The sequence below is a fragment of the Mustela putorius genome, unplaced genomic scaffold (assembly GCF_011764305.1).
Source record: "Mustela putorius furo isolate JIRA1106 unplaced genomic scaffold, ASM1176430v1.1 tig00003853_pilon_pilon_pilon, whole genome shotgun sequence".
Taxonomy (NCBI): domain Eukaryota; kingdom Metazoa; phylum Chordata; class Mammalia; order Carnivora; family Mustelidae; genus Mustela; species Mustela putorius.
The window spans coordinates 34959018-34985798 of record NW_025422005.1 but is presented as its reverse complement, the minus strand read 5'-3'; the positions used below and the strand labels follow the sequence as shown (position 1 = coordinate 34985798).

General features: G+C 39.1%; 1 protein-coding gene across 1 annotated transcript in view; it reads left to right on the top strand.

Moving 5' to 3' along the window:
• ZSWIM5 (zinc finger SWIM-type containing 5) overlaps positions 1-26781 on the top strand; it is a 217976-nt gene that overhangs the window by 152072 nt on the left and 39123 nt on the right. Inside the window, exon 5 of the mRNA XM_004741536.3 lies at positions 25915-26094. Coding sequence (XP_004741593.3) covers positions 25915-26094 — 180 coding nt within the window. The remainder of the gene's footprint in view (positions 1-25914; positions 26095-26781) is intronic.

The window sequence follows — 26781 nt, the reverse complement described above, 5'->3', positions numbered from 1 at the left end:
TCCTTTCTCTGGCCTTTTAGTTTCTCCCTCTCTACTGGACCAATCCCATCAGCTACAATGGACTAATACTGTCCATCTCAAAAAAAAAAGTGCCTTTGATATTCCCATCCCCCTCCAATTATTACTGCATTTCTCTTCTCTTCAAAACAATATTTCTTTATTTTTAGGTTTTTTAATTTAAATTTTATTTATATTTATTTATATTTATATTTATAGATATTAAAATTATAATTTATTTAAAATTATTACATTTTATTAAAATTTTTTAAATTTATTGAAATTTAAACCTGTTGGTTAATATTAGTGTAATATTAGTTTCAGATGTGCAATATAGTGATTCAGCGCTTCCATATAGCTCCTGGCGCACATCACAAGTGCACTCCTTAAACCCTATCACCTATTTAATCCTTCCCCCCACCCACCTCCATTCTGTTAACCATCAGTTTGTTCTCTATAGTAAAGTGTCTGTTACTTGGTTTGCCTCTGTCTCTTTTTCTCCCCTTGCTTGTTTGTTTTGTTTCTTAAATTCCGCATCTGAGTGAACTCATATGGTATTTGTCTTTCTTGACTTCTTTCACTAAACATTACACTCTCTAGCTCCATCCATGTCATTGCAAATGGCAAGGTTTCATTCTTTTTTGTGGCTGAGTACTATTCTGTTGTATATATATGCCACATCTTCTTTGTTCCTTTCATCAGTCAGTGGACATTTGGGCTCTTTCCGTAGTTTGGCTATTGTTGCTAATCCTGCTGTAAACATTGGGGCGCATGGTTCCCATTGAATTAGTATTCTTGTATTCTTTGGCTTGTAGTACAATTACTGGATTGTAGGGTAGTTCTATTTTACTTTTTTAATATTCTTTTTTTAAAAGATTTTTTTATTTATTTATGTGACAGAGAGATCACAAGTAGGCAGAGAGGAAGGCAGAGAGAGGGGGGAGGCAGGCTCCCTGCTGAGCGGAGAGCCTGATGCAGGGCTTGATCCCAGGACCCTGGGATCATGACCTAAGCCGAAGGCAGAGGCTTAACCCACTGAGCCACCCAGGCGCCCCAGGTAGCTCTACTTTTAACTTTTTGAGGAATCTCCATACTGTTTCCCATAGTGGCTACACCAGTTTGCATTCCTACCAACAGTGTAAGAGGGTTCTCTTTTCTCTGCATTCTCACCGTGTCTTGTTTCTTGGATTTTTTATTTAAGCCATTCTGACAGGTGTGAGATATCTCATTTTAGTTTTGATTTGCATTTCCCTGATAATGAGTAATGTGGAACAGCTTTTCATATGTTTTTTGGCCCTCTGTATGTCTGTTTTAGAAAATGTCTGTGTCTTCTGCCCATTTTTTAACTGGATTATTCAGATGTTGGGTGTTGAGTTTTATAAGTTCTTTATATATTTTGGATACTAATACTTTATCAGATATGTCATTTGCAAATATCTTCTCCCATTCTGTAGGTTGCTTTTTAATTTTGTTGATTGTTTGCTTCACTATGCAGAAGTCAGAGCAATATTTCTTTGAAAAATTTGTCTGTAGTCACCTTTTCCCCTGTGTTCACCTCCACTATGTCTTGAGTCCACTATAATTGAGCTTCCATTGCTCATTTCTGCCACTTTATTGAAGTTGCTCTTGTCAAAATCACCAGTGATTTCAGTATTGTTAAATACAATGGTTACTTCTCTGTTGTTATCTCATTTGACCTCTTAGCAATTTTCAATAAAATTGACTATGCCCTTCTTGACACTTATTCTCTTGGCCCCTATAACCCCATCTTCCTGTTTTTCCTCCTGTATTCCTGGCTGCTTTCTCTCAGTCTGTTTTGCAGGCCCTTCTGCCTTTCTGCAACCCTTTTGAATATTGAGTACTCCATAGCACCCACTGCCCTGTCTACATTCTCTACCTAAGTGATCGCATTCAGTCCCATGGTTTTGTTTTGTTTTTAAGATTTACTTATTTGAGCGGGGGGGAGGGGCAGAGGGAATCTTCAAGCAGACTCCCCACTGAGCACAGAGTCCAGTGAGAGTCCAGTGATCCAGTCCACAACCCATGAGGTCATGACCTGAGCCGAAACCAAGAGTCAGACACCCAACTTACTGAGCCACCCAGGTGCCCCTAAGTGCCATGGTTTTAAATAGCATCTAGATATAGGTAAGTCACAAATTTATATCTCTAGCCCTGACCTTCCTTCTGAGCTCTAGGCTCAGTGCCCACCTACCTACCACTTCTAAGAAACATCTCAAATTTAATAAGACCGTTATTGAACTCTTAATTTTCCTGCCAGAGTCTGATTTTTCCCTTGTTGTCCCCATCTCGGTATCAACACCAAGATGTATCTAATGGCTCAAGAAGAAAATCTGAGTCATACTTGGTTCCATTTTCTACCATCTATAGCCAACCCAAGACCTGCTGATGCCCAAAGTTGGAAGACTAAATGAGATAATGTATATAAAATGTTGAACATAATGCCTGGCCCATTAAAAAATAAATTGTAGCTATTATTTTACTATTGTATTTACTATATAATAATTATATGTGATTTTTAATTTTCCATGCTAGCTAACCTTGGGTTAGAGTTTGTGACACTTTTTTTAAGTTGCTGGAAAATATGCTTTTGGATACTGGTTACACAGTCCCATGAATGCTATTATATGCAAACATCTGCAGAATTTTTTGCTTTGGCTCTTTCTTAGAGATGTGATCGTCTCTGAATGTTTTTGAAACAACTTCATAAGGACTTAATTAGACCAAAAACTTCTTTTTAACTTTCCAGGGAAGATACATGTACTCACTTTCTAGGGATCCCCTTTTTAATATCTAAATGCCTAGGAAACAGGAACTCTTTGATGACTTGAATGAGCACCCTGTTTCTTTACCTCTTGAGCCTCTCTCAACTCACCTGATCCATTTTCCATTCCTATTACTTATTGATCTTTGCCATTCATAATGTCCTTAGAGTCCCTTAGTTGCTAAGTTTAATGGCTTTTTTGGGTTTCTTACTTTACTTGTAAAGGTTAAATGTGAAAAATCTTTGACTTCACTATAAATGAAAAAACACTTTGTAAACTGTAAAGTAGATGTGTGTTACTAATATTGACATTCTACTGCATTAGACATTGCTAATTGGCTTGTGTGTCACAGATTTCTCCTGGTTTTTTCTCTTTTCTCTTTCTCTTTCACTTATTCCTCCTTCTCCTCTGCTCATGACTTAAATGTTTCCTCAATTCTGTTTTGAGCACTCCTCTCATCCTAAATGATCACATCTTCATCTTTATTCCTTGGTAGGTGGGCCATATCACTCCCTACATCAGTTTTAGAAGAACCAGCAAATAGTGTAACACAGATACCATTGGGGAGCTACAGTGTAAAGAAAAAATTCTTTCTTGTTATATTTATACAGGCCTTTAGGATTCTTAAATCCTAAAAGTAGAGAGGGGCATGTGGGTGGCTCAGTCGGTTAAGCATCTGCCTTAGCTCACGTCATGATCCTGGGGTCCTAGGATTGAGCCACACATCTGGCTCCCTGTTCATTGGGGAACCTTCTTCTCCCTCTACTGCTCCCCCTGCTTGTACTCTCTCTCTTTCAAATAAATAAATAAAATCTATGGGAAAAAATGTAGGGATAGTAACTTTTTTATGACTTGAATATTTGTGCATCTTTTTTTTTTTCATTTATTTCTTTTTTTTTTTAATTTTTTTATTTTTTATAAACATATATTTTTATCCCCAGGGGTACAGGTCTGTGAATCACCAGGTTTACACACTTCACAGCACTCACCAAAGCACATACCCTCCCCAATGTCCATAATCCCACCCCCTTCTCCCAACCCCCCTCCCCCCAGCACCATCAGTTTATTTTGTGAGATTAAGAGTCACTTATGGTTTGTCTCCCTCCCAATCCCATCTTGTTTCATTGATTCTTCTTCTACCCACTTAAGCCCCCATATTGCATCACCACTTCCTCATATCAGGGAGATCATATGATAGTTGTCTTTCTCTGCTTGACTTATTTCGCTAAGCATGATACGCTCTAGTTCCATCCATGTTGTCGCAAATGGCAAGATTTCATTTCTTTTGATGGCTGCATAGTATTCCATTGTGTATATATACCACATCTTCTTGATCCATTCATCTGTTGATGGACATCTAGGTTCTTTCCATAGTTTGGCTATTGTGGACATTGCTGCTATAAACATTCGGGTGCACGTGCCCCTTTGGATCACTACGTTTGTATCTTTAGGGTAAATACCCAGTAGTGCAATTGCTGGGTCATAAGGCAGTTCTATTTTAAACATTTTGAGGAACCTCCATGCTGTTTTCCAGAGTGGCTGCATCTTTCTTAATGCACACTGTTCCAAATTTTTTACCTGCTGCACTTACATATTAAGGATTTCCTATCACCTGGTGTTCATAAAGGACTCTGTAATTGGTAGGAGCTCACAGTCCCTGGAGAAGGAAAAAACATCCAATAGACTAAATATCCAAAGGGACTAAAATGACTCCAGAGAGCATCTTTGCCTTAGCTTATATCCTTCCCCTTGTTTGGGATACACCTTTCTTCCATCTCTGTGCCCAAAGAACTCCTATTTATCACTTATTCTCCTTAAAAATTAAATAATACGGAAGGAGGAGTCAAGATGGCGGAGAAGTAGCAAGCTGAGACTGCTTCAGCTAGCCGGAGATCAGCTAGATAGCTTATCTAAAGATTGCAAACACCTGAAAATCCATCGGCAGATCGAAGAGAAGAAGAACAGCAATTCTGGAAACAGAAAAACAACCACTTTCTGAAAGGTAGGACCGGCGGAGAAGTGAATCCAAAGCGACGGGAAGATAGACCCCAGGGGGAGGAGCCGGCTCCTGGCAAGCGGCGGAGCAACCGTGCACAAAATCAGGACTTTTAAAAGTCTGTTCCGCTGAGGGACATCGCTCCAGAGGCTAAACCGGGGCAAAGCCCACGCGGGGTCAGCGTGGCCTCAGGTCCCGCAGGGTCACAGAAGGATCGGGGGGTGTCTGAGTGTCGCAGAGCTTGCGGGTATTGGAATGGGAAAGCCGGCTACAGAGACAGAGCCGACAGTAAGCTCACAGCTCCGTGTTACCTTGAACCGGTCGCAGGCTCGGTGAGCTCGGAGCGTGGCCGGAGGTCAGGTAGACGGGAGTAACTGGGCGCGGTTCTCTGAGCGCGCACTGAGGAGTGCGGCCCTGGGCTCTCGGCTCCTCCAGGCCGGAGACCAGGAGGCCGCCATTTGTATTCCCGTCCTCTGGAACTCTACGGAAAGCGCTCAGGGAACAAAAGCTCCTGAAAGCAAACCCGAGCGGATTACTCACCCCGGCCCCGGGTAAGGGCGGTGTAATTCCGCCTGGGGCAAAGACACTTGAGAATCACTACAACAGGCCCCTCCCCCAGAAGATCAACAAGAAATCCAGCCAAGACCAAGTTCACCTACCAAGGAGTGCGGTTTCAATACCAAGGAGAGCAGCAGAATTCCAGAGGAGGAGAAAGCCAAGCACGGAACTCATGGCTTTTTTCCTGTGATTTTTTTTAGTCTTGCAGTGAATTTAATTTTTTCTTTTTCATTTTTTTTTTTTCTCGCCTTCGGGTAAAATTTTTTTTTAACTGTTACCTTTTTCTTTTTTAACGATTTTATACTAGTTTATCTAATATATATATTTTTTCTTTTTTACATTTTTCTTAGGTGTATTCTTTTTTTAAAAATTCTTTTCTTTTCTTTTTTTTCTTTTCTTTTTGTTTTTTTTTTTTTCTTTCTTCCTTTTTGAACCTCCTTTTATCCCCTTTCTCCCCACTCACGATTTTGGATCTCTTCTAATTTGGTTAAAGCATATTTTCCTGGGGTTGTTGCCACCCTTTTAGTATTTTACTTGCCCCTTCATTTAGTCTTATCTGGACAAAATGACAAGACGTAAAAATTCAACACAAAAAAAAGAACAAGAGGCAGTACTGAAGGCTAGGGACCTAATCAATACAGACATCGGTAATATGTCAGATCTAGAGTTCAGAATGACAATTCTCAAGGTTCTAGCCGGGCTCGAAAAAGGCATGGAAGATATTAGAGAAACCCTCTCAAGAGATATAAAAGCCCTTTCTGGAGAAATAAAAGAACTAAAATCGAACCAAGGTGAAATCAAAAAAGCTATTAATGAGGTGCAATCAAAAATGGAGGCTCTAACTGCTAGGATAAATGAGGCAGAAGAAAGAATTAGTGATATAGAAGACCAAATGACAGAGAATAAAGAAGCTGAGCAAAAGAGGGAAAAACAGCTACTGGACCACGAGGGGAGAATTCGAGAGATAAGTGACACCATAAGACGAAACAACATTAGAATAATTGGGATTCCAGAAGAAGAAGAAAGTGAGAGGGGAGCAGAAGGTATACTGGAGAGAATTATTGGGGAGAATTTCCCCAATATGGCAAAGGGAACGAGCATCAAAATTCAGGAGGTTCAGAGAACGCCCCTCAATATCAATAAGAATAGGCCCACACCCCGTCACCTAATAGTAAAATTTACAACTCTCAATGACAAAGAGAAAATCCTGAGAGCAGCCCGGGAAAAGAAGTCTGTAACATACAATGGTAAAAATATTAGATTGGCAGCTGACTTATCCACAGAGACCTGGCAGGCCAGAAAGAGCTGGCATGATATTTTCAGAGCACTAAACGAGAAAAACATGCAGCCAAGAATACTATATCCAGCTAGGCTATCATTGAAAATAGAAGGAGAGATTAAAAGCTTCCAGGACAAACAACAACTGAAAGAATTTGCAAATACCAAACCAGCTCTACAGGAAATATTGAAAGGGGTCCTCTAAGCAAAGAGAGAGCCTACAAGTGGTAGATCAGAAAGGAACAGAGACCATATACAGTAACAATCACCTTACAGGCAATACAATGGCACTAAATTCATATCTCTCAATAGTTACCCTGAATGTGAATGGGCTAAATGCCCCAATCAAAAGACACAGGGTATCAGAATGGATAAAAAAAAAACAAACCCATCTATATGTTGCCTCCAAGAAACACATTTTAAGCCCGAAGACACCTCCAGATTTAAAGTGAGGGGGTGGAAAAGAATTTACCATGCTAATGGACATCAGAAGAAAGCAGGAGTGGCAATCCTTATATCAGATCAATTAGATTTTAAGCCAAAGACTATAATAAGAGATGAGGAAGGACACTATATCATACTCAAAGGGTCTGTCCAACAAGAAGATTTAACAATTTTAAATATCTATGCCCCCAATGTGGGAGCAGCCAACTATATAAACCAATTAATAACAAAATCAAAGAAAAGACACATCAACAATAATACAATAATAGTAGGGGACTTTAACACTCCCCTCACTGAAATGGACAGGTCATCCAAGCAAAAGATCAGCAAGGAAATAAAGGCCTTAAACGACACACTGGACCAGATGGACATCACAGATATATTCAGAACATTTCATCCCAAAGCAACAGAATACACATTCTTCTCTAGTGCACATGGAACATTCTCCAGAATAGATCACATCCTCGGTCCTAAATCAGGACTCAAACGGTATCAAAAGATTGGGATCATTCCCTGCATATTTTCAGACCACAATGCTCTAAAGCTAGAACTCAACCACAAAAGGAAGTTTGGAAAGAACCCAAAATACATGGAGACTAAACAGTATCCTTCTAAAGAATGAATGGGTCAACCGGGAAATTAAAGAAGAATTGAAAAAAAATCATGGAAACAAATGATAATGAAAAATACAACGGTTCAAAATCTGTGGGACACAACAAAGGCAGTCCTGAGAGGAAAATATATAGCGGTACAAGCCTTTCTCAAGAAACAAGAAAGGGTCTCAGGTACACAACCTAACCCTACACCTAAAGGAGCTGGAGAAAAGAACAAGAAAGAAACCCTAAGCCCAGCAGGAGAAGAGAAATCATAAAGATCAGAGCAGAAATCAATGAAATAGAAACCAAAAAAAACAATAGAACAAATCAACGAAACTAGGAGCTGGTTCTTTGAAAGAATTAATAAAATTGATAAACCCCTGGCCCGACTTATCAAAAAGAAAAGAGAAAGGACCCAAATAAATAAAATCATGAATGAAAAGAGGAGAGATCACAACTAACACCAAAGAAAATACAAACTATTATAAGAACATACTATGAGCAACTCTACGGCAATAAATTTGACAATCTGGAAGAAATGGGATGCATTCCTAGAAACATATAAACTACCACAACTGAGCCAGGAAGAAATAGAAAGCCTGAACAGACCCATAACCAGTAAGGAGATTGAAACGGTCATTAAAAATCTCCAAACAAACAAAAGCCCAGGGCCAGACGGCTTCCCGGGGGGAATTCTACCAAACATTTAAAGAAGAACTAATTCCTATTCTCCTGAAACTGTTCCAAAAAATAGAAATGGAAGGAAAACTTCCAAACTCATTTTATGAGGCCAGCATCACCTTGATCCCAAAACCAGACAAGGATCCCACCAAAAAAGAGAGCTATAGACCGATATCCTTGATGAACACAGATGCGAAAATACTCAACAAAATACTAGCCAATAGGATTCAACAGTACATTAAAAAGATTATTCACCACGACCAAGTGGGATTTATTCCAGGGCTGCAAGGTTGGTTCAACATCCGCAAATCAGTCAATGTGATACAACACATCAATAAAAGAAAGAACAAGAACCATATGATACTCTCAATAGATGCTGAAAAAGCATTTGACAAAGTACAACATCCCTTCCTGATCAAAACTCTTCAAAGTGTAGGGATAGAGGGCACATACCTCAATATCATCAAAGCCATCTATGAAAAACCCACCGCAAATATCATTCTCAATGGAGAAAAAACTGAAAGCTTTTCCGCTAAGGTCAGGAACACGGCAGGGATGTCCATTATCACCACTGCTATTCAACATCGTACTAGAGGTCCTAGCCTCAGCAATCAGACAACAAAAGGAAATTAAAGGCATCCAAATCGGCAAAGAAGAAGTCAAATTATCACTCTTCGCAGATGATATGATACTATATGTGGAAAACCCAAAAGACTCCACTCCAAAACTGCTAGAACTTATACAGGAATTCAGTAAAGTGTCAGGATATAAAATCAATGCACAGAAATCAGTTGCATTTCTCTACACCAACAGCAAGACAGAAGAAAGAGATATTAAGGAGTCAATCCCATTTACAATTGCATCCAAAACCATAAGATACCTAGGAATAAACCTAACCAAAGAGACACAGAATCTATACTCAGAAAACTATAAAGTACTCATGAAAGAAATTGAGGAAGACACAAAGAAATGGAAAAATGTTCCATGCTCCTGGATTGGAAGAATAAATATTGTGAAAATGTCTATGCTACCTAAAGCAATCTACACATTTAATGCAATTCCTATCAAAGTACCATCCATCTTTTTCAAAGAAATGGAACAAATAATGCTAAAATTTATATGGAACCAGAAAAGACCTCGAATAGCCAAAGGGATATTGAAAAAGAAAGCCAACGTTGGTGGCATCACAATTCCGGACTTCAGGCTCTATTACAAAGCTGTCATCATCAAGACAGCATGGTACTGGCACAAAAACAGACACATAGATCAATGGAACAGAATAGAGAGCCCAGAAATAGAACCTCAAATCTATGGTCAACTAATCTTCGACAAAGCAGGAAAGAATGTCCAATGGAAAAAAGACAGCCTCTTCAATAAATGGTGCTGGGAAAATTGGACAGCCACATGCAGAAAAATGAAATTGGACCATTCCCTTACACCACACACAAAAATAGACTCAAAATGGATGAAGGACCTCAATGTACCAAAGGAATCCATCAAAATCCTTGAGGAGAACACGGGCAGCAACCTCTTCGACCTCTGCCGCAGCAACATCTTCCTAGGAACAACGCAAAAGGCAAGGGAAGCAAGGGAAAAAATGAACTACTGGGATTTCATCAAGATCAAAAGCTTTTGCACAGCAAAGGAAACAGTTAACAAAATCAAAAGACAACTGACAGAATGGGAGAAGATATTTGCAAACGACATATCAGATAAAGGACTAGTGTCCAGAATCTATAAAGAACTTAGCAAACTCAACACCCAAAGAACAAATAATCCAATCAAGAAATGGGCAGAGGACATGAACAGACATTTCTGCAAAGAAGACATCCAGATGGCGAACAGACACATGAAAAAGTGCTCCATATCACTCGGCATCAGGGAAATACAAATCAAAACCACAATGAGATATCACCTCACACCAGTCAGAATGGCTAAAATCAACAAGTCAGGAAATGACAGATGCTGGCGAGGATGCGGAGAAAGGGGAACCCTCCTACACTGTTGGTGGGAATGCAAGCTGGTGCAGCCACTCTGGAAAAACAGCATGGAGGTTCCTCAAAATGTTGAAAATAGAACTGCCCTATGACCCAGCAATTGCACTATTGGGTATTTACCCTAAAGATACAAATGTAGTGATCCAAAGGGGCACATGCACCCGAATGTTTATAGCAGCAATGTCCACAATAGCCAAACTATGGAAAGAACCTAGATGTCCATCAACAGATGAATGGATCAAGAAGATGTGGTATATATACACAATGGAATACTATGCAGCCATCAAAAGAAATGAAATCTTGCCATTTGCAACAACATGGATGGAACTAGAGCGTATCATGCTTAGCGAAATAAGTCAAGCAGAGAAAGACAACTATCATATGATCTCCCTGATATGAGGAAGTGGTGATACAACATGGAGGCTTAAGTGGGTAGAAGAAGAATAAATGAAACAAGATGGGATTGGGAGGGAGACAAACCATAAGTGACTCTTAATCTCACAAAACAAACTGAGGGTTGCCGGGGGGAGGGGGTTTGGGAGAAGGAGGTGGGATTATGGACATTGGGGAGGGTATGTGATTTGGTGAGTGCTGTGAAGTGTGTAAACCTGGTGATTCACAGACCTGTACCCCTGGGGATAAAAATATATGTTTATAAAAAATAAAAAATTTAAAAAAATTAAATAATACATGTATACAGATTAAAATGTCAAATACTGCTACAAACTTTAAAATAAAAAACAGTATTCCCTTGCCCCATTCCTTCACATTGCCAATTACCACTTCATACAGTTTTAAATGCAATTTTAAATCCTTTAGGTGTTTTTTCTAATATGCCTTCATATTTCAGAATGACTATTCTTTCTTGATTTTTACATTCTAGATATTATCTTTTATCTTCCTACAGTAAAATCTCTCTAAGGATCAAACCCTTAGTATTCTTTCCCAGATAGGGCTTCTTTTTCTTTTCAATATGTATAGGCTGAGAATGTTGCAAATATTTAAGTTCTGCTTCATTTTAAACAATCCCATCTTTAAATTATTTCTCTCTTCTCACATTTAAGTAGCCAAGAAGAACCAAGCTACTCTTTCAATACTTCACTTTCATATTTCCTCAGCTAATTTAATCACTCAAAAGTTCTACCTTCCACAAAATGCTAGGGCATAAACACAATTTAGCGAAGTGCTTTGCCCCTATATAACAAGGGGCACCTTTCCTACAGTTTCCACTAACATGTTCCACATTTCCATCTGAGACCTCATCAGAATGGTCTTTACCTTCCATATTCCTACCAAAACTCTGTTCAGGATTACTAAGGAGATTAAAACTTTACAAGTCTCCTCTTCTTTCTGAGCCCTCACCAAAATCATCTTTAAAGATCTGTTCACAGCAGCATAGGCTTTTTTAGCATGCAACTCAAAATTCTTCCAGCCTTTAGCCAGTTCCAAAACTGCTCTCACACTTCCACATATTTGTTATAGTAGCACCCCACTTCTTGTACTAGTTTCTGTCTTGGTCTGTTTGGGGTGCTACAACAGAATACCCACCAGGTGACTTAAAAGCAAAAGAAATTTCTCAGGGTTCTAGAGGCTGAAAAGTCCAAGACAAGTGACCGGTAGATTTGGTATCAAGCGAGGACCCACTTCCAGGTTTATGGGGAGCCATCTTTTCACTATATCTTCCCACAGCAGAAAGAACAAGGGTTCTCATGAGAGATCTTATTCTCGTTGAGTCTATAACTCCCAATTCATACACACACACATACATACATACATACATACCATGAACCTTTCCCTCATTCTCTCAAATAATGATATTATGAGGTTAGATCAAAATTAAATGTTTACATTATTATCACTAAATAAATATTTGTAGCACAGTCATGTAGTATACTAATTCTGCATTTACTTTCTTATACAACTTTTCTTCCCCTTCAGGAATTAATACTTTCATTTGTTTTCTGTTTGATTTTTAGGGAGGTTGCAGATTTTTCTGTTGTGATCATTAATTTACACCCAAATTGTCTAGCAGTAATTTAAAATCTTCATATAATATATTTGGTCACAACAAATAATCTGTCAATTTTATTATCTTGTTAGAGACATTTCTTCTGGAACCATCTATTTTTCTATCCCTGTTTTAGATTGTTTCCTTTCTTTTTTTTTTTAATTTTTTATTTTTTATAAACATATATTTTTATCCCCAGGGGTACAGGTATGTGAATCGCCAGGTTTACAGACTTCACAGCACTCACCAAAGCACATACCCTCCCCAATGTCCATAACCTCACCCCCCTTCTCCCCACCCCCCTCAGTTTGTTTTGTGAGATTAAGAGTCACTTATGGTTTGTCTCCCTCCCAATCCCATCTTGTTTCATTTATTCTTCTCCTACCCACGTAAGCCCCCATGTTGCATCACCACTTCCTCATATCAGGGAGATCATATGATAGTTGTCTTTCTAGATTGTTTCCTTTCTAAACCTGTTGCAGAGTAGTAAACCTGCTGCCCTTCACTATCATTCTAGGACTTCTCTTTTTCTTTCTCCAGTGTGTATTCCCTGTTTTCTGAATGCAACACCTTCCTCTCTGTGAATTTACTTTCTTGCCTTGGTGGAGTACACTTTCCAGTAGCTTCCTCAGATAGGAATTTTCCATAGTTGATAAACTTTGTATTGCTGAATGTCTGGATTTTACCCTCATTTTGATTGATACTTTGATTGGTGTATATTCTAGGTTGGAAATCATGTCCTTTTCCCTTAGAACTTTGAAGACATTTCTCCAATGTCCTGCAGCTTCCACTTGCCATTGTGAAGTACCAGGTCATTCTGGCTCAGAAGAATGTCTTATCTTTTCTTGGCGGAACCATATGTTTTATCTTTGTCATCATTAATCTGAAGTTTCACACTGATATCACTTACTGTTCTAAATTTTTTTCCAATCTAAGCTGCTTGAAGGAATTAAGATGGAAGAGTGGTAGGGGGACCTTTTTGAACAACTGGGAAATTTATCAGAGGATTAAGAAGACAGTCTGGGGCGCCTGGGTGGCTCAGTGGGTTAAGCCGCTGCCTTCGGCTCAGGTCATGATCTCGGGGTCCTGGGATCGAGTCCCGCATCAGGCTCTCTGCTCGGCAGGGAGACTGCTTCTCTCTGTCTCTGCCTGCCTCTCCATCTACTTGTGATTTCTCTCTGTCAAATAAATAAATAAAATCTTTAAAAAAAAAAAAAAAAGACAGTCTGCACAATTGCAAGGTTTGGAAACTTGAATTGAGGGAGAGAAAAGCCACAGTGCTGTGGTGGGGAGGGAGACTTTTCAGGGAGAGAGGCTGTGAGCGGGAAAGAGACCAATGAGTTGGGTTACTGCAAGACAACAAGATGCCGTGGTGTGGGGATCTCCGGGGTTTCACTGGGAGATAATGTTCCCCTTCCTGAAGTACATTTGGAAAAGGGTATATTGCCTCTCTAAAGACAAAAGACCTGCCGGGCACGTTGGAACAGCCATTCAACAGCAGGGGACAGAGATGGGTGCGGAGGGCAGGTGACCTGGTTGTAGCTTTTGGCGGTGCTTCACAGTAGACTCCAGGCACCTGCACAGCTGTGGGACTGCTTTTCTGGGAGAGAACAGTGTTGGCCACAGCTCTGTGAGGCTCTCCTCTGAGGGAGGGGAGTGCTCTGCACTTTGCCGAGTCCTTTAAGGTCTGAAGTTTTGAATGCCAGCCTCCAGTGAGAAATGAAACACAAGAGAACTCTAGTGCTGGGAGTTCCTTTTCTTTTCTTTCTTTCTTTCTTTTTTAATTTATTTTTTAAATTTCTTTTCAGTGTTCTAGAATTCATTGTTTATGCACCATACCCAGTGCTCCATGCAATACATGCCCTCCATAATACCCACCACCAGACTCATCCAACCTCCCACTCCCTGCCCCTCCAAAACCCTCAGATTGTTTTTCAGAGTCCATAGTCTCTCATGGTTCGTCTCCCCCTCCAATTTCCCCCAACCCCCTTCTCCTTTCCATCTCCCCACGTCCTCTGTATTATTTCTTATGCTCCACAAATAAATGAAACCATTTGATGATTGACTCTCTCTGCTTGACTTATTTCACTCAGCATAATCTCTTCCAGACCTATCCATGTTGATACAAAAGTTGTATATTCATCCTTTCTGACGGAGGCATAAAGAAAAACAAAACTGGGGGCATCACGTTGCCAGATTTCAAGCTTTACTACAAAGCTGTGATCACTAAGCATGGTACTGGCATAAAAACAGACACATAGGGGCACCTGGGTGGCTCAGTGAGTTAAAGCCTTCAGCTCAGGTCATGATCCCAGGGTCCTGGGATTGAGTCCCGTATCCCACTCTTTGCTCAGCAGGGAGCCTGCTTCCCCCCTCCCCGCCTGCCTCTCTGCCTACTTGTGATCTCTGTCTGTCAAATAAATAAATAAAATCTTTAAAAAAAAAAAAAAAAAGACATAGACCAGACAAAGCAGGTGCTGGGAGTTCTAATAGCCCCAGGCACAAACAAGTTGAGGGGAGGGATCTGACAAAAGCCTGGAATACAGGAGAGGAGATTGTTAGCTTTTCTTTGAGGGCCTCCTCAACTGTGGTGGCCTCAAGTTCACTCCCTGGGGAATAAGAGGGCAGGGTGACACCATCTCCCATCCTCACTGCCAGCCCTCTCTCACGAGCTCCATTAGACTTCAGAGAGAAACACAGGGCCCCCAGGGGAAGCTGGAGTTTCTGACACCAAACTCCTCCACCCTCTGCCTGGCAGGGGCATCTTTACTAGGACAGGTCTGACTGTGAGCCAGCACAGTGGGCCTCTCCCCCAGGGGACCAACACAGGTATACCAAGTCTATTGAACATAGAGTGCTCCAGAGTGTCAGCTTCAGTTCTGATAGAAATAGGACAAGGCCATTTATTCATTTATTTATCATTTGTTGGTTGGTTGGTTTCTTTTTCTCATTTTTTGGATCAGGCTTCTTTTTCTTTTCTCTTTCTTCTTCTTCTTCTTCTTCTTCTTTTCCTTTTCATTTCTTTTTCTTTTTTTTTTTTTAGAGAGGGGGAGGGAGGAAGTATAGAGGGGGAAGTAGAGAGAGAATCCTAAGCAGGTCCCATGCACAGCCCAACACTGAGGCTTGATCTCATGACCCTGAGAGCATAACTTGAACTGAAATCAAGAACCCAATATTCAACCGACTGAGCCATTCAGGTACCCCTCCTTCTTTCTTTCTTTATCTTTGGAATCAGGGTTATAGTTTTTTGTTTGTCTCTTTGTTTGCTTTTTTGTTCCTTTTCCTTTTCTCTTTTCTTGGATCAGGCTTTTTTTCTTTCTTTCTTTTTTCAGGCTTTTCTTAAGAAACAAATCAAAGCATATCTAATTAAAGGTCCAGACACTCTCCACTGCAAGCAGGGAAGAACTCTGTAGAGGACTGATCTATGCAAAAGAGAACAAAACACAACAGCAGAGTGCATATAGCATACACCAGAAACACTTCCTGAAGTGTCAGGCCCCGGACAATGTGTGACCCCTTAATACTTTTACTCTTAATAAAGTATTACTCTCAGGAGCAAGAAACTTAACATGCTTTCATAATATACAAAAGACAGACACCTAGACATAATGACAAGCGGGAAGAATTCTCCCCAAAAGAAAGATCAAGAAGAAATCACAGCCAGGGATTTGCTCAAAACAGATATAAGCAATGTACCTGAATAAGAATTTAGAAAAACAGTCATGGGAATACTAGCTGGGCTTGAGAGAACCATAGAAAACACCAGAGAAACCCTTGCTTCAGAGATAAAAGACTTAAAAACTAATCAGGCCAAAATAAAAATTGGTATAACTGAGATGCAAAACCAACAAGATATAAAAGACAAAATTATGAAAAATAATGAAGCTGAAAAGAGGAGGGAAAGGAAACTATTAGAGCACAAATATAAATGTAGGGAATTCAGTGATTCCACAAAGCACAGTAATATCCATACCATAGGAGTCCCAGAAGACAAAGAGCCGGAAAGGGAGCAGAAGGTTTATTTGAACAAGTTAGAGCTGAGAACACCCCTAATCTGGAAAGGAAACAGGCATTCAAGTCAAGAGGCACAGAGAACTTCCCTGAAAATCAACACAAATAGGTCAACACCAAGCCATATCAGAGTGAAACTTGCAAAATGCAAAGATACAGAGAGAATTCTGAAAGCAGCTAGGGACAAAAGGTCCTTAACTTACAAGGTAGATGCATAAGGCTGGCAGCAGACCTGCCTGCATAAACTTGGCAGGCAGGAAGAGAATGGCATGATATATTCAACATGCAAGGTGGGAAAAATATGCAGCCAAGAATACTTTATCCAGGAAGGCTGTCATTGAGTTTAGGAGAGAAAGAGTTTCCAAGTCAAGGAAAAACTAAAGGAGCTTATGAACACTAAATCAGTTCTGCAAGAAATATTAAAGTGGGTTCCCTTTGAGCAGGAAAGAGAGACCAAAAGCAAAAAAGACTAAAAAGCACCAATCTACAGGAACAGTGCCCTTACAGGAAATATAATGGCACCAAATTCAGAATTTGGTGAATAATTACTATAATAATTACTGTCAATGTAATGGACTATATGCTCTAAACAAAAAAAAAATAGTATCAGAATGGATTAAAAAAATTTTTAATTAAAAAAGAAGACCCATCGATTTGCTGCTTATAAGAGACTCATTTTATTCTATTATTTATTTATTTATTATGTTCAGTTAGCAAGAGTCTCATTTTAGACCCAAAGACACCTCTAAGTTGAAAGTGAATTGGTGGAGAACAATCTATCATGCTAATGGATGTGAAAAGAAATCTGGAGTAGCCATCCTTATATCAGACAAATAAGATGTTATAACAAAGAGATAGAGAGGGGCACTATAATAATAAAGGGTCTGACATCCAACAAGAAGATGGAACAATTTTAAATATTTATGCCCCCAATTTGGAAGCATATGTATAAATCAATTAATAACAAACTTAAACTCATTGATAATAATACAATAATTGGGATTCCTGGGTGGTTCAGTCAGTTCAGTATCTGCCTTCAGCTCAGGTCATGATCCCAGGGTCTTGGGATCGAGTCCTGCATCAGACTCCTTGCTTGGGAGGGAGTCTACTCCCTCTGCCTGCTGCTGCCCCTGCTTGTGCTCTCTCTCTCTCTTTCAGACAAATAAATAAAACCTTTTTTTAAAAAAAATTTTTTTTAAAGATAATGATACAATAATAGTGGGAACTTTAATACCCCACTCACAGCAGAATGCACATTCTTTTCAAGTGCACATGGAACATTCTCCAGAATAAATCACATACTGGGTCACAAATCAGGCCTGAACTGGTACAAAAAGACTGAAATCACACCATGCATATTTTCAGACCACAACAATGTGAAACTTGAAGTCAATCACAAGAAAAAATTTGGGAGGACCACAGAATACATGGAGATTAAAGAATACCCCACTAAAGAATGAATGGATTAACCAGGAAATTAAAGAAATTTAAAAATACATGGAAGCAAATGAAAATAAAAATATGACAGTCCAAAACAGTTAGGATGCAGCAAAGGCTGTCCTAAGAGGGAAATATATAGCAATAGAGGCCTTCCTCAAAAAGCAAGAAAAGTCTCAAATACACAACTTAACCTTAAACCTACTACAGGAACTGGAAAAAGAACAACAAATAAAGCCTAAAACCAGCAGAAGAAGGGAAATAAGAGAGAAGAATTAAACAATATAGAAAATTAAAAAACAACAACAACAACAGATCAACAAGAGCTGGTTCTTTGAAAGAATTAACAAGATTAATAAACCCCTAACCAGACTTATCAAAAGGAAAAGCAAAAGGACCCACATAATCATGAATGAAAGAGATTACAGCCAACACTGCAGAAATACCAACAACTGTAAGAGAATATTATGAACAATTACATGCCAACAAATTAGGCAATCTGGAAGAAATGGATAAATTCCTAGAAACATAAACTACAAAACTGAAACAGGAAGAAAGAAAAAATATGAACAGACCCATAACCAGCAAAGAAATTGAATCAGTAATCAAAAACCTCCCAACAAACAAACAGTCCAGGACTGGCTGGCTTCCCAGGAGAGTTTTACCAAACATTTAAAGAAGTCATATTTATTCTTCTGAAACTATTCCCAAAAATAGAGGAAGGAAAACTTCCAAATGCATTCTATGAGGCCAGGATTACCTTAATTCCAAAACCAGACAAAGACCCTAGTAAAAGGGAGAATTATCAACCAATATCCTTGATGAACATGGATGCAAAAATTCTCAACAAGATACTAGCTAGTCGAATCCAAAATTACATTAAAAGGATTATTCACCAAGATCAAGTGGGATTTATTCCGGGGCTATGGGGTGGTTCAACACCTGCAAATCAAGCAATGTGATATACCACATTGATCAAAGAAAGGATAAGAACCATATGGTCCTCTTAAGAGATGCAGAAAAAGCATTTGACAAAATATAGCATCCTTTCTTGATTAAAAAAAAAAAAATCCTCAAGAAAGTAGGGATAGAGGGAACGTACCTCAACATCATAGAGGCCATATATGAAGAGCCACAGCTAATACCATCCGCAATAGGGAAAAACTGAGAACTTTTCCCCTAAGGTCAGAAACACAACAGGGATGTCCACTCTCACCACTGTTGTTCAACATAGTACTGGAAGTCCTAGCCTCAGCAATAAAACAACAAAAAGCAATAAAAGGCATTGAGATCAGCAAGGAAGAAGTCAGACTTTGGTTATTTGGAGACAACATGAAGCTCTATGTAGAAAACCCAAAAGACTCCACCAAAAAATTGCTAGAACTGATACAGGAATTCAGCAGAGTTGCAGAATATAAAATCAATGTTCAGAAATCTGTTGTGTTTCTGTACATGCATAATAAAGCAGCAGAAGGAGAAATCAGGGAATCAATCCCATTATAGTTGCACCAAAACCCATAAGATACCTAGGAATAAACTTTACCAAAGGGGCAAAAGATCTGTACTCTGAAAACTATAGAACACTTATGAAAGCAGTTCAAGAACATGGAATAACAAGGATGTCTGGGTGGCTCAATCATTTAAAAGTCTCCTTTCAGCTCAGGTCATGATTCCAGGGTCCTGGGAGTGAGTCCCTCATTGGACTCCTTGCTCAGCGGGGAAACTGCTTCTCCCTCTCTGCCTTCCAGTTCCCTTTCTTGTGTGCTCTCTCTCTAACAAATAAATAAATAAAATATTTTTTTAAAAATGGTAAAACATTCCATGCTCATGGATTGGAAGAACAAACATTGTTAAAATGTCTATACTACCCAAAGCAATCTACACATTCAGTGCAATCCCTATGAAAATACTGCCCACATTTTTCACAGAGCTGATACAAACAATTCTAAAATTTGTATGGAACCAGAAAAGACCCCAAATAGCCAAAACAGTGTTGAAAAGAAAACCAAAGCTGGAGGTATCACAATTCTAGACTTCAAGCTGTATTACAAAGCTGTAATCATCAAGACAGTATGGTAATGGAACAAAAACAGAAACATAAATCAGAGGAACAGAATAGAGAACCCAGAAATGGACGCTCAACTCCGTGGTCAACTTATATTTGACAAAGCAAGAAAGAATATCCAATGGGAAAAAAGTCTCTTCAACAAATTGTGTCGAGAAAACTGAACAGCAATATGCAGAATAATGAAACTGACCACATTCTTACTCCGTGTGCAAAAGTGAGTTCAGAATGGATGAAAGACCTAAATGTGAGACAGGAAAACATCGAATTCCTAGAGGAGAACACAGGCAACAGTCTCTTTGACCTCAGCCACAGCAACTTCTTACTAGACTCGTCTCCAGAGGCAAGGGAAACAAAAGCAAAAATGAACTACTGGGACTTCAAGATGAAAAGCTTCTGCACAGCAAAGCAAGCAGTCAACAAAACTAAAAGGCAATTCATGGAATGGGAGAAGATATTTGCAAATGGCATATCTGTCATGGATACTAGGTAAAGGGCTAGTATCCAAAATCTATAAAAAACTTAACAAACTCAAAACCCAAAAAATAAGTAACCCAGTTAAGAAATTGGCAGAAGACATGAGCAGACATTTCTCCAAAGAAGACATACAAATGGCTAAGAGACACATGAAAAAATGCTCAACATCACTCATCACCAGGGAAATACAAATCAAAACTTCAATGAGATACCACTTCACACCTGTCAGAAAGGCTAAAATTAACAACACAGGAAACAACAGATATTGGTGAGGATGCAGAGAAGGGGGACTGTTGGTAGGAATGCAAGCTGGTGTAGACACTCTGGAAAATGTATGGAGGTTCCTCAAAAAGTTAAAAATAGAATATGCTATGATCCAGCAATTGACACTACTAGGTATTTATCCAAAGGATAAAAAAATACTGATTCAAAGGGGCACATATACCTCAGTGTTTATAGCAGCATTATCTGGAAGGAACCCAAATATCCATTGACTGATAAATGGAAAAAGAAGATATGGTGTGTATACACACACACACACACACACACACAGGAATATTATTACTCAGCCACCAAAAAGAATGAAATCTTGCCATTGACAATGGCATGGGTGGAGCTAGAGTGTGTTATGCTAAATGAAATAAGTCTCTCAGGGGGTGCCTGGGTGGCTCAGTTGGTTAAGCGTCTACCTTTGACTCAGGTCATGATCCCAGGGTCCTCAGCAGGGACCATGCTTCTCCCTCTCTCTCTCCCTCTGTGCTCTCTCTCTCTCTCTCTGTCAAAGAAATGAATAAAAGTCTTAAAATTTAAAAAAAAAAAAGTCTGAGAAAGACAAATGCCATATGATTTGACTCATATGTGGAATTTAAGAAAACAGATGAACACAGGGGAGGAGGAAAAATAAAATAAGACGAAAACAGAGGGGGGCAATCCATAAGAAATTCTTAACTATAGAAAACAAACTGAGGATTGCTGGAGGGGGGGATGGATGGGTGATGGGCTAAATGGGTGATGGGCAATAAGGAGGGCATGTGTAGTGATGAGCACTGGGTATTACATGTATGTGATGAATACAAAAATTTCTACTCCTAAAACCAAAAAATAATACTAATAATAATCTACTTGGACATCTGGCTGGCTCAGTCAGTAGAGCATGTGACTCTTGGTCTCAGGGTTGCATGTTTGAACCTCACATTAGGTGTATAGATTACTAAAAATAAGTAAATAAATAAATTTTTAAAAATCTAATTTGCTTAACACTCAGTAGGCCTTCTCAAATGGGAAACTTATATCTTTTAATTTGAGACATTTTCTTGAACTTCTTTTTCTTTTTCATTTCCTCACCTTTATTTTCTCTTTTTGTCTGTAACTACTTCTGTTATTTGGATATTAGTTTCTAGGTTACTATGCTGCAGGCTTAGAGGAGGGTCTGTAACAGGAATAAGAAAATAGAGGGTTCCAGAGGGATGTCTCTAACAACATAGTAAAATTGTTAGATTATTTTATGTGACTGAACATACTAAATGGAGATTGAGTCTCTAATTTTACTATTTTTTCTCTCATTGTTTTGTTGTTTTTGTTTTTTGTCTTTTATCTTCCAGGTTTCTCAGTTTTATCTTTTAACCATCTTATTAATCTTTTAATAAAGATTTTATTTATTTAAGAGAGAATGAGATGGGGCATCTGAGTTGCTCATTTGGTTAGGCCACTGCCTTCAGCTCAGGTCATGACCCAGGAGTCTCAGGATCGAGTACTGCATCAGGCTCCCAGCTCCAAAGGGAATCTGCTTCTCCCTCTGAACTTTTCCCCTCTCATGCTCTCTCTCTCTCTCTCTCTCTCTCTCTCTCAAATAAATAAATAAAATCTTTAAAAATATATAGAGAGAGAGAATGAGGTGGATAGAGCAGGAGCAGGAAGGACAGAAGGAGAGGGAGAAGCAGATTCCTTATTGATCAGGGACCCCGACGTGGGGCTAAATCCCAGAACCCCAGGATCACAACCTGAACCAAAGCAGACACTTAACCCACTGAGCCATCCAGGCGCCCCATCCACCATTTTGTTAATTTTCAATAAATTTTCTTGTCATCATGTTTTTAATTTCCAAGAGCCCATTTTTGTTGTTGTTGCATCCTGCTCTTCATAGATGCAGGATTTTCTCACTTTGAGAATATCAATTGGAAATGTTTTTCTCTTTAAGTTTTTTTTGTGACCTGTGCCTTTTTGGTATTCCCTTAAGGTTTTCCTTCTGTTTGCTTTGTTCTTTGCCCTTTATGTAAGATGCTTTTCTTATATATCTAATGTTTCTTAGCTACCCAATCCTATTTAAGAATAATACTTAAGAGCTAGATGGAAGCTCTGTGTGTATGTGTGGAAAGCCCAAACTACAGTATGTGCTATATGTTTTTCCCCCCAGCGTGATTTCCAGAGATGAATCCTCCAGTCTCTTGTCTCTGAGTTATAAACTTGTCACAGTCTTCTTAGAATCAAATGGAGAAAGAGGGTTGGGTTGGGAGGTATCCATTTGTTCAATATATATATCTTCCCTAATCCCTCAGTTTTTAGGAAGGACACCCCACTCTTGACTGTGCATACATAATATTTCCAATCCAGAGCCTGTCTGAATCAACCTTCCCAGTGAGTAAAACTCTGGTCTTCATCCAGGCAAGGAAAGGAGCAGGCACTCTGATACTCTGAACAGAGAAGGAATTCTGCAAACCTGAGCACTTTGACAAATTTCTAACCAATTTTACTAAATTCATCTCCACTTTCAGCAGGGTTCTGCAGCCTGAATCAGTTGTGCTTCTGGGTTTTCCTAACTGCTGGTGGAGGTTTCAACTTTGTTTTTCTAAGTCAGCTACAAATTCTAAAATTCTGTGGCTGTTCTGTTTTATCTCTGCCATTCCCTGTAACTGTGTGAGTTTATGCCTATTTTTATCCCTTTATTTTCATTTTAGTGAGGTTTCAGAAGGAAGTAGTGGTTAGGTATCTTTTTTTTTTTAATAAATAATTGTGTTCCTTTTATTTTCATTTTACAAACATTCATTGAGTACCAAGTTGTGCCAGACACTGGGAACACAAAAATAAGTACAATGTCCCTGTCCTCAAAGAGTGAACACTCTAGAGAAGGATATAAACATGTAAACACATTTTTAAAAACCCCTTATGCTAGTTAAGTGCTAGTAATATGTGTACATGTCTTTTTTTAATAATTTTTTATATTTTATAAACATATAATGTATTATTAGCCCCAGGGGTACAGGTATGTGAATCGCCAGGTTTACACACTTCACAGCACTCACCATAGCACATACCCTCCCCAATGTCCATAACCCCACCACCCTCTCCCTCTCCCACTCCCCCCAACCCCCCTCAGTTTCTTTTGTGACATTAAGAGTCTCTTTTGGTTTGTCTCCCTCCTGATCCCATCTTGTTTCATTTATTCTTTTACTACCTCCCTAACCTGCACCCCCCCCCCGTTGCATCTCCACTTCCTCATATCAGGGAGATCATATGATAGTTGTCTTTCTCTGATTGACTTATTTCGCTAAACATAATACCCTCTAGTTCCATCCACGTCATCGCAAATGGCAAGATTTCATTTCTTTTGATGCTGCATAGTATTCCATTGTGTATGTGTGTGTGTATAGATAGATAGATATAGATATAGATATAGATATAGATATAGATATACCATATCTTCTTTATCCATTCATCTGTTGATGGACATCTAGGTTCTTTCCGTAGTTTGGCTATTGTGGCCATTGCTGCTATAAGTCGTTAGGTATCTTTAACCAGAATTAATTCATGTTTATTCTTCAGGCTCATATGTCATATCCTTTCTATAGCTTCTTCTGACCCCATATGCAGAATTCATTGCTCCAACATATATTGTCATAGGATTTTATGTATGTCTGTGATAGCATTTGCCATGCTTTAATTATTATTTGGGTGACTCCTAACTATAATTCTCTTGAGAGTCATCATAATATAATATATTTTATTATATAGTATAGTTTATATTTCATGGTAGATTTTTAAAACTGAGTCAATAGAAATGAATCTTCACCATTTTCAAGTAGTATCTGATATTTCAAGTAGTATCTGATACTGAGGCTAAAAATATCCTTTAAAACATTCCTATTTGAGCTTAACAGGCTTGAAATAGTTTTTGAAAGTACCTCTGTCCAAAGATGTAGCTTCTTCCCAAAGGATTTTAAACTTAAGATATTCTGCAGCCAGGCTTTTTGCAGATTTGAGATTGAGAATACATCTGGCGCAGTCACATAGCCAACCTTGAAAAGAGGCAGCTTTGCTTTAAAAGAAAGGTGAGATGGTAAGAGAAACAGTAGCTATTGGTTACATGGAATATGTGATATTCAGCTATAGTGACAGAGAAGATGGAAGAATGTGATAGTTTTAAGGCATCATGGTTGATCAGCAATATCAAAATCCAAGTTGAAATAAGTTTTCTTGGAAAAAGGAAATACTAAAATTCTGCTATGTGCCAAGTAATATGCTAGGCCTTTTACAAATGTTATTTCATTTAATTGTCACACTAATGCTACAGAGTAGTTTTTCTATGCTGTCAGTTTTACAGTTGAGGGATTTGAAGTTCAAAAAATCCAAGGTCAACTAATCAAAAATTGATGTTTTCTGAGCACCTCCTTTATGACCTTTGTCCTTCTGCTAAGTGTCCTTCGTATATGCTGCTATTATACCCTGAACATGCCTTCTTTTTTTTAAGATTTTATTTATTTATTTGATGGAGAGAGAGTAAGCAAGAAAGAGAGCACAAGCAGGGTAGGAGAGGCAGAGGGAGAAGCAGACTCCCCTGCTGAGCAAGGAGCCCAAAGCGGGACTCAATCCTGGGACTCCAGGATCATGACCTGAGCCAAAGGCAGACACTTAACCCACTGAGCCACCCAGGCACTCCACCATGAATATATCTTTATCTTTTGTTTTTTTAAGATTTTATTTACTTGACAGAGAAAGATCACAAGTAGGCAGAGAGGCAGGCAGAGAGAGACAGGGAAGCAGGCTCCCTGCTGAGCAGAGAGCCCGATGCGGGGCTCAATCCCAGGACTCTGAGATCATTACCTGAGCTGAAGGCAGAGGCTTTAACCCACTGAGCCACCCAGGCACCCCAACATATCTTTATCTTAACACTCATTTTATTCAATTGACTTTATATTTATTAATCTATCTCCCTCATTGGGCAGCTTCTCAGGGGTTGGAACAGTGTCTTATTCTCCAGTAGGAGAATAGGCCTTTAACATAGAAAGCTCTTAATAAATAGTATGTTGGACTACAAATCTGAGATCAGAATTCAAGTCCAAATCTGTCTTATTCATTATTACAGGCACACATCCAGATATCCAGATAATCACTGCTTTAAGAAAGCTTTAGGGAGGAAAAATAAGCCATTTCTGAAAACTTTAGCTGATTTTATTTTTTTATATTGAGAAAAGCTGATGTTTTGGAGACTCTTCCTACCAACCAGAAATGGAAGAAAAGAGTAGCCTGAAAAATTAAAGCTGACATAGATCAGAGGAAAGATATCAAGATTGTTGGTTGTTTTATTTCCAGGGGCCTTATGGGTATGCATCATTTTAAATCCACATTGCAAACTGGAGGAAAAGTCCTGTTGGCTACAGCAGCTGCAGAAGTGGAGTGACCTGGATGTCTGTCCCCTGGAGGATGGGAACTATGGGCATGAGCTGCCCAACATCACCAATGCACTTCCCCAGAATGCCAGTCACAGCCCAGGTGAGCCATATATCCTTCTGGGGTCTCTGTGCCAGAACTCCAAAAGGTGGGAGGGTAAAGCTCTAGAACAAAGGTGGCCAGACAGTTGGCTGTCAGTATTGCCATTCTCAGTAAGAAAAGCCTGTCCTTTTATTTATCTTGAATAAGGGTAAGCTTTTTACCTTTGACATTTTGGAGGTGCTGTGTCTTTTTCCATATCTGAGTGTTCTTATAGTGCCCACTGTAAATTCCTAGAGCCTTCTGCATGAATCCTCTTTACCTTTCAAGTTCTGCATGACTAATGGATCCTCAGTTGGGGTTGGTTTTAGCTTAGAAGGCCTACCTCAAGGGAAGGATGGAAGGCCTGCAAAAAACAGTATTTATTTACTTACTTATTTATTTATTTTTAAAAACAGCTTTTAAAAATGTCCTGACAATTGCTTTTCTTCCTTTTCTCTGTTTTCCTCAAATTTTTTTATACAGCAGATACCTAGGTTGGATTATCTTCCCAAATTACTGCTAGGACCCTTGGCCCATTTTAAGACAAATCTAGTACAGTGATACTATACACTCTGCCTTTTGAGCCTCTGCCTTTTGAGCCCCTGGCCTGCAGGTAACACTGAGCATCACTATTCACGTCAGTTTTAATTCATCTAACTCAGGCTGTTTGCTATTGGCAACTGATTGCTCTTTAGCCCATTGGGAACC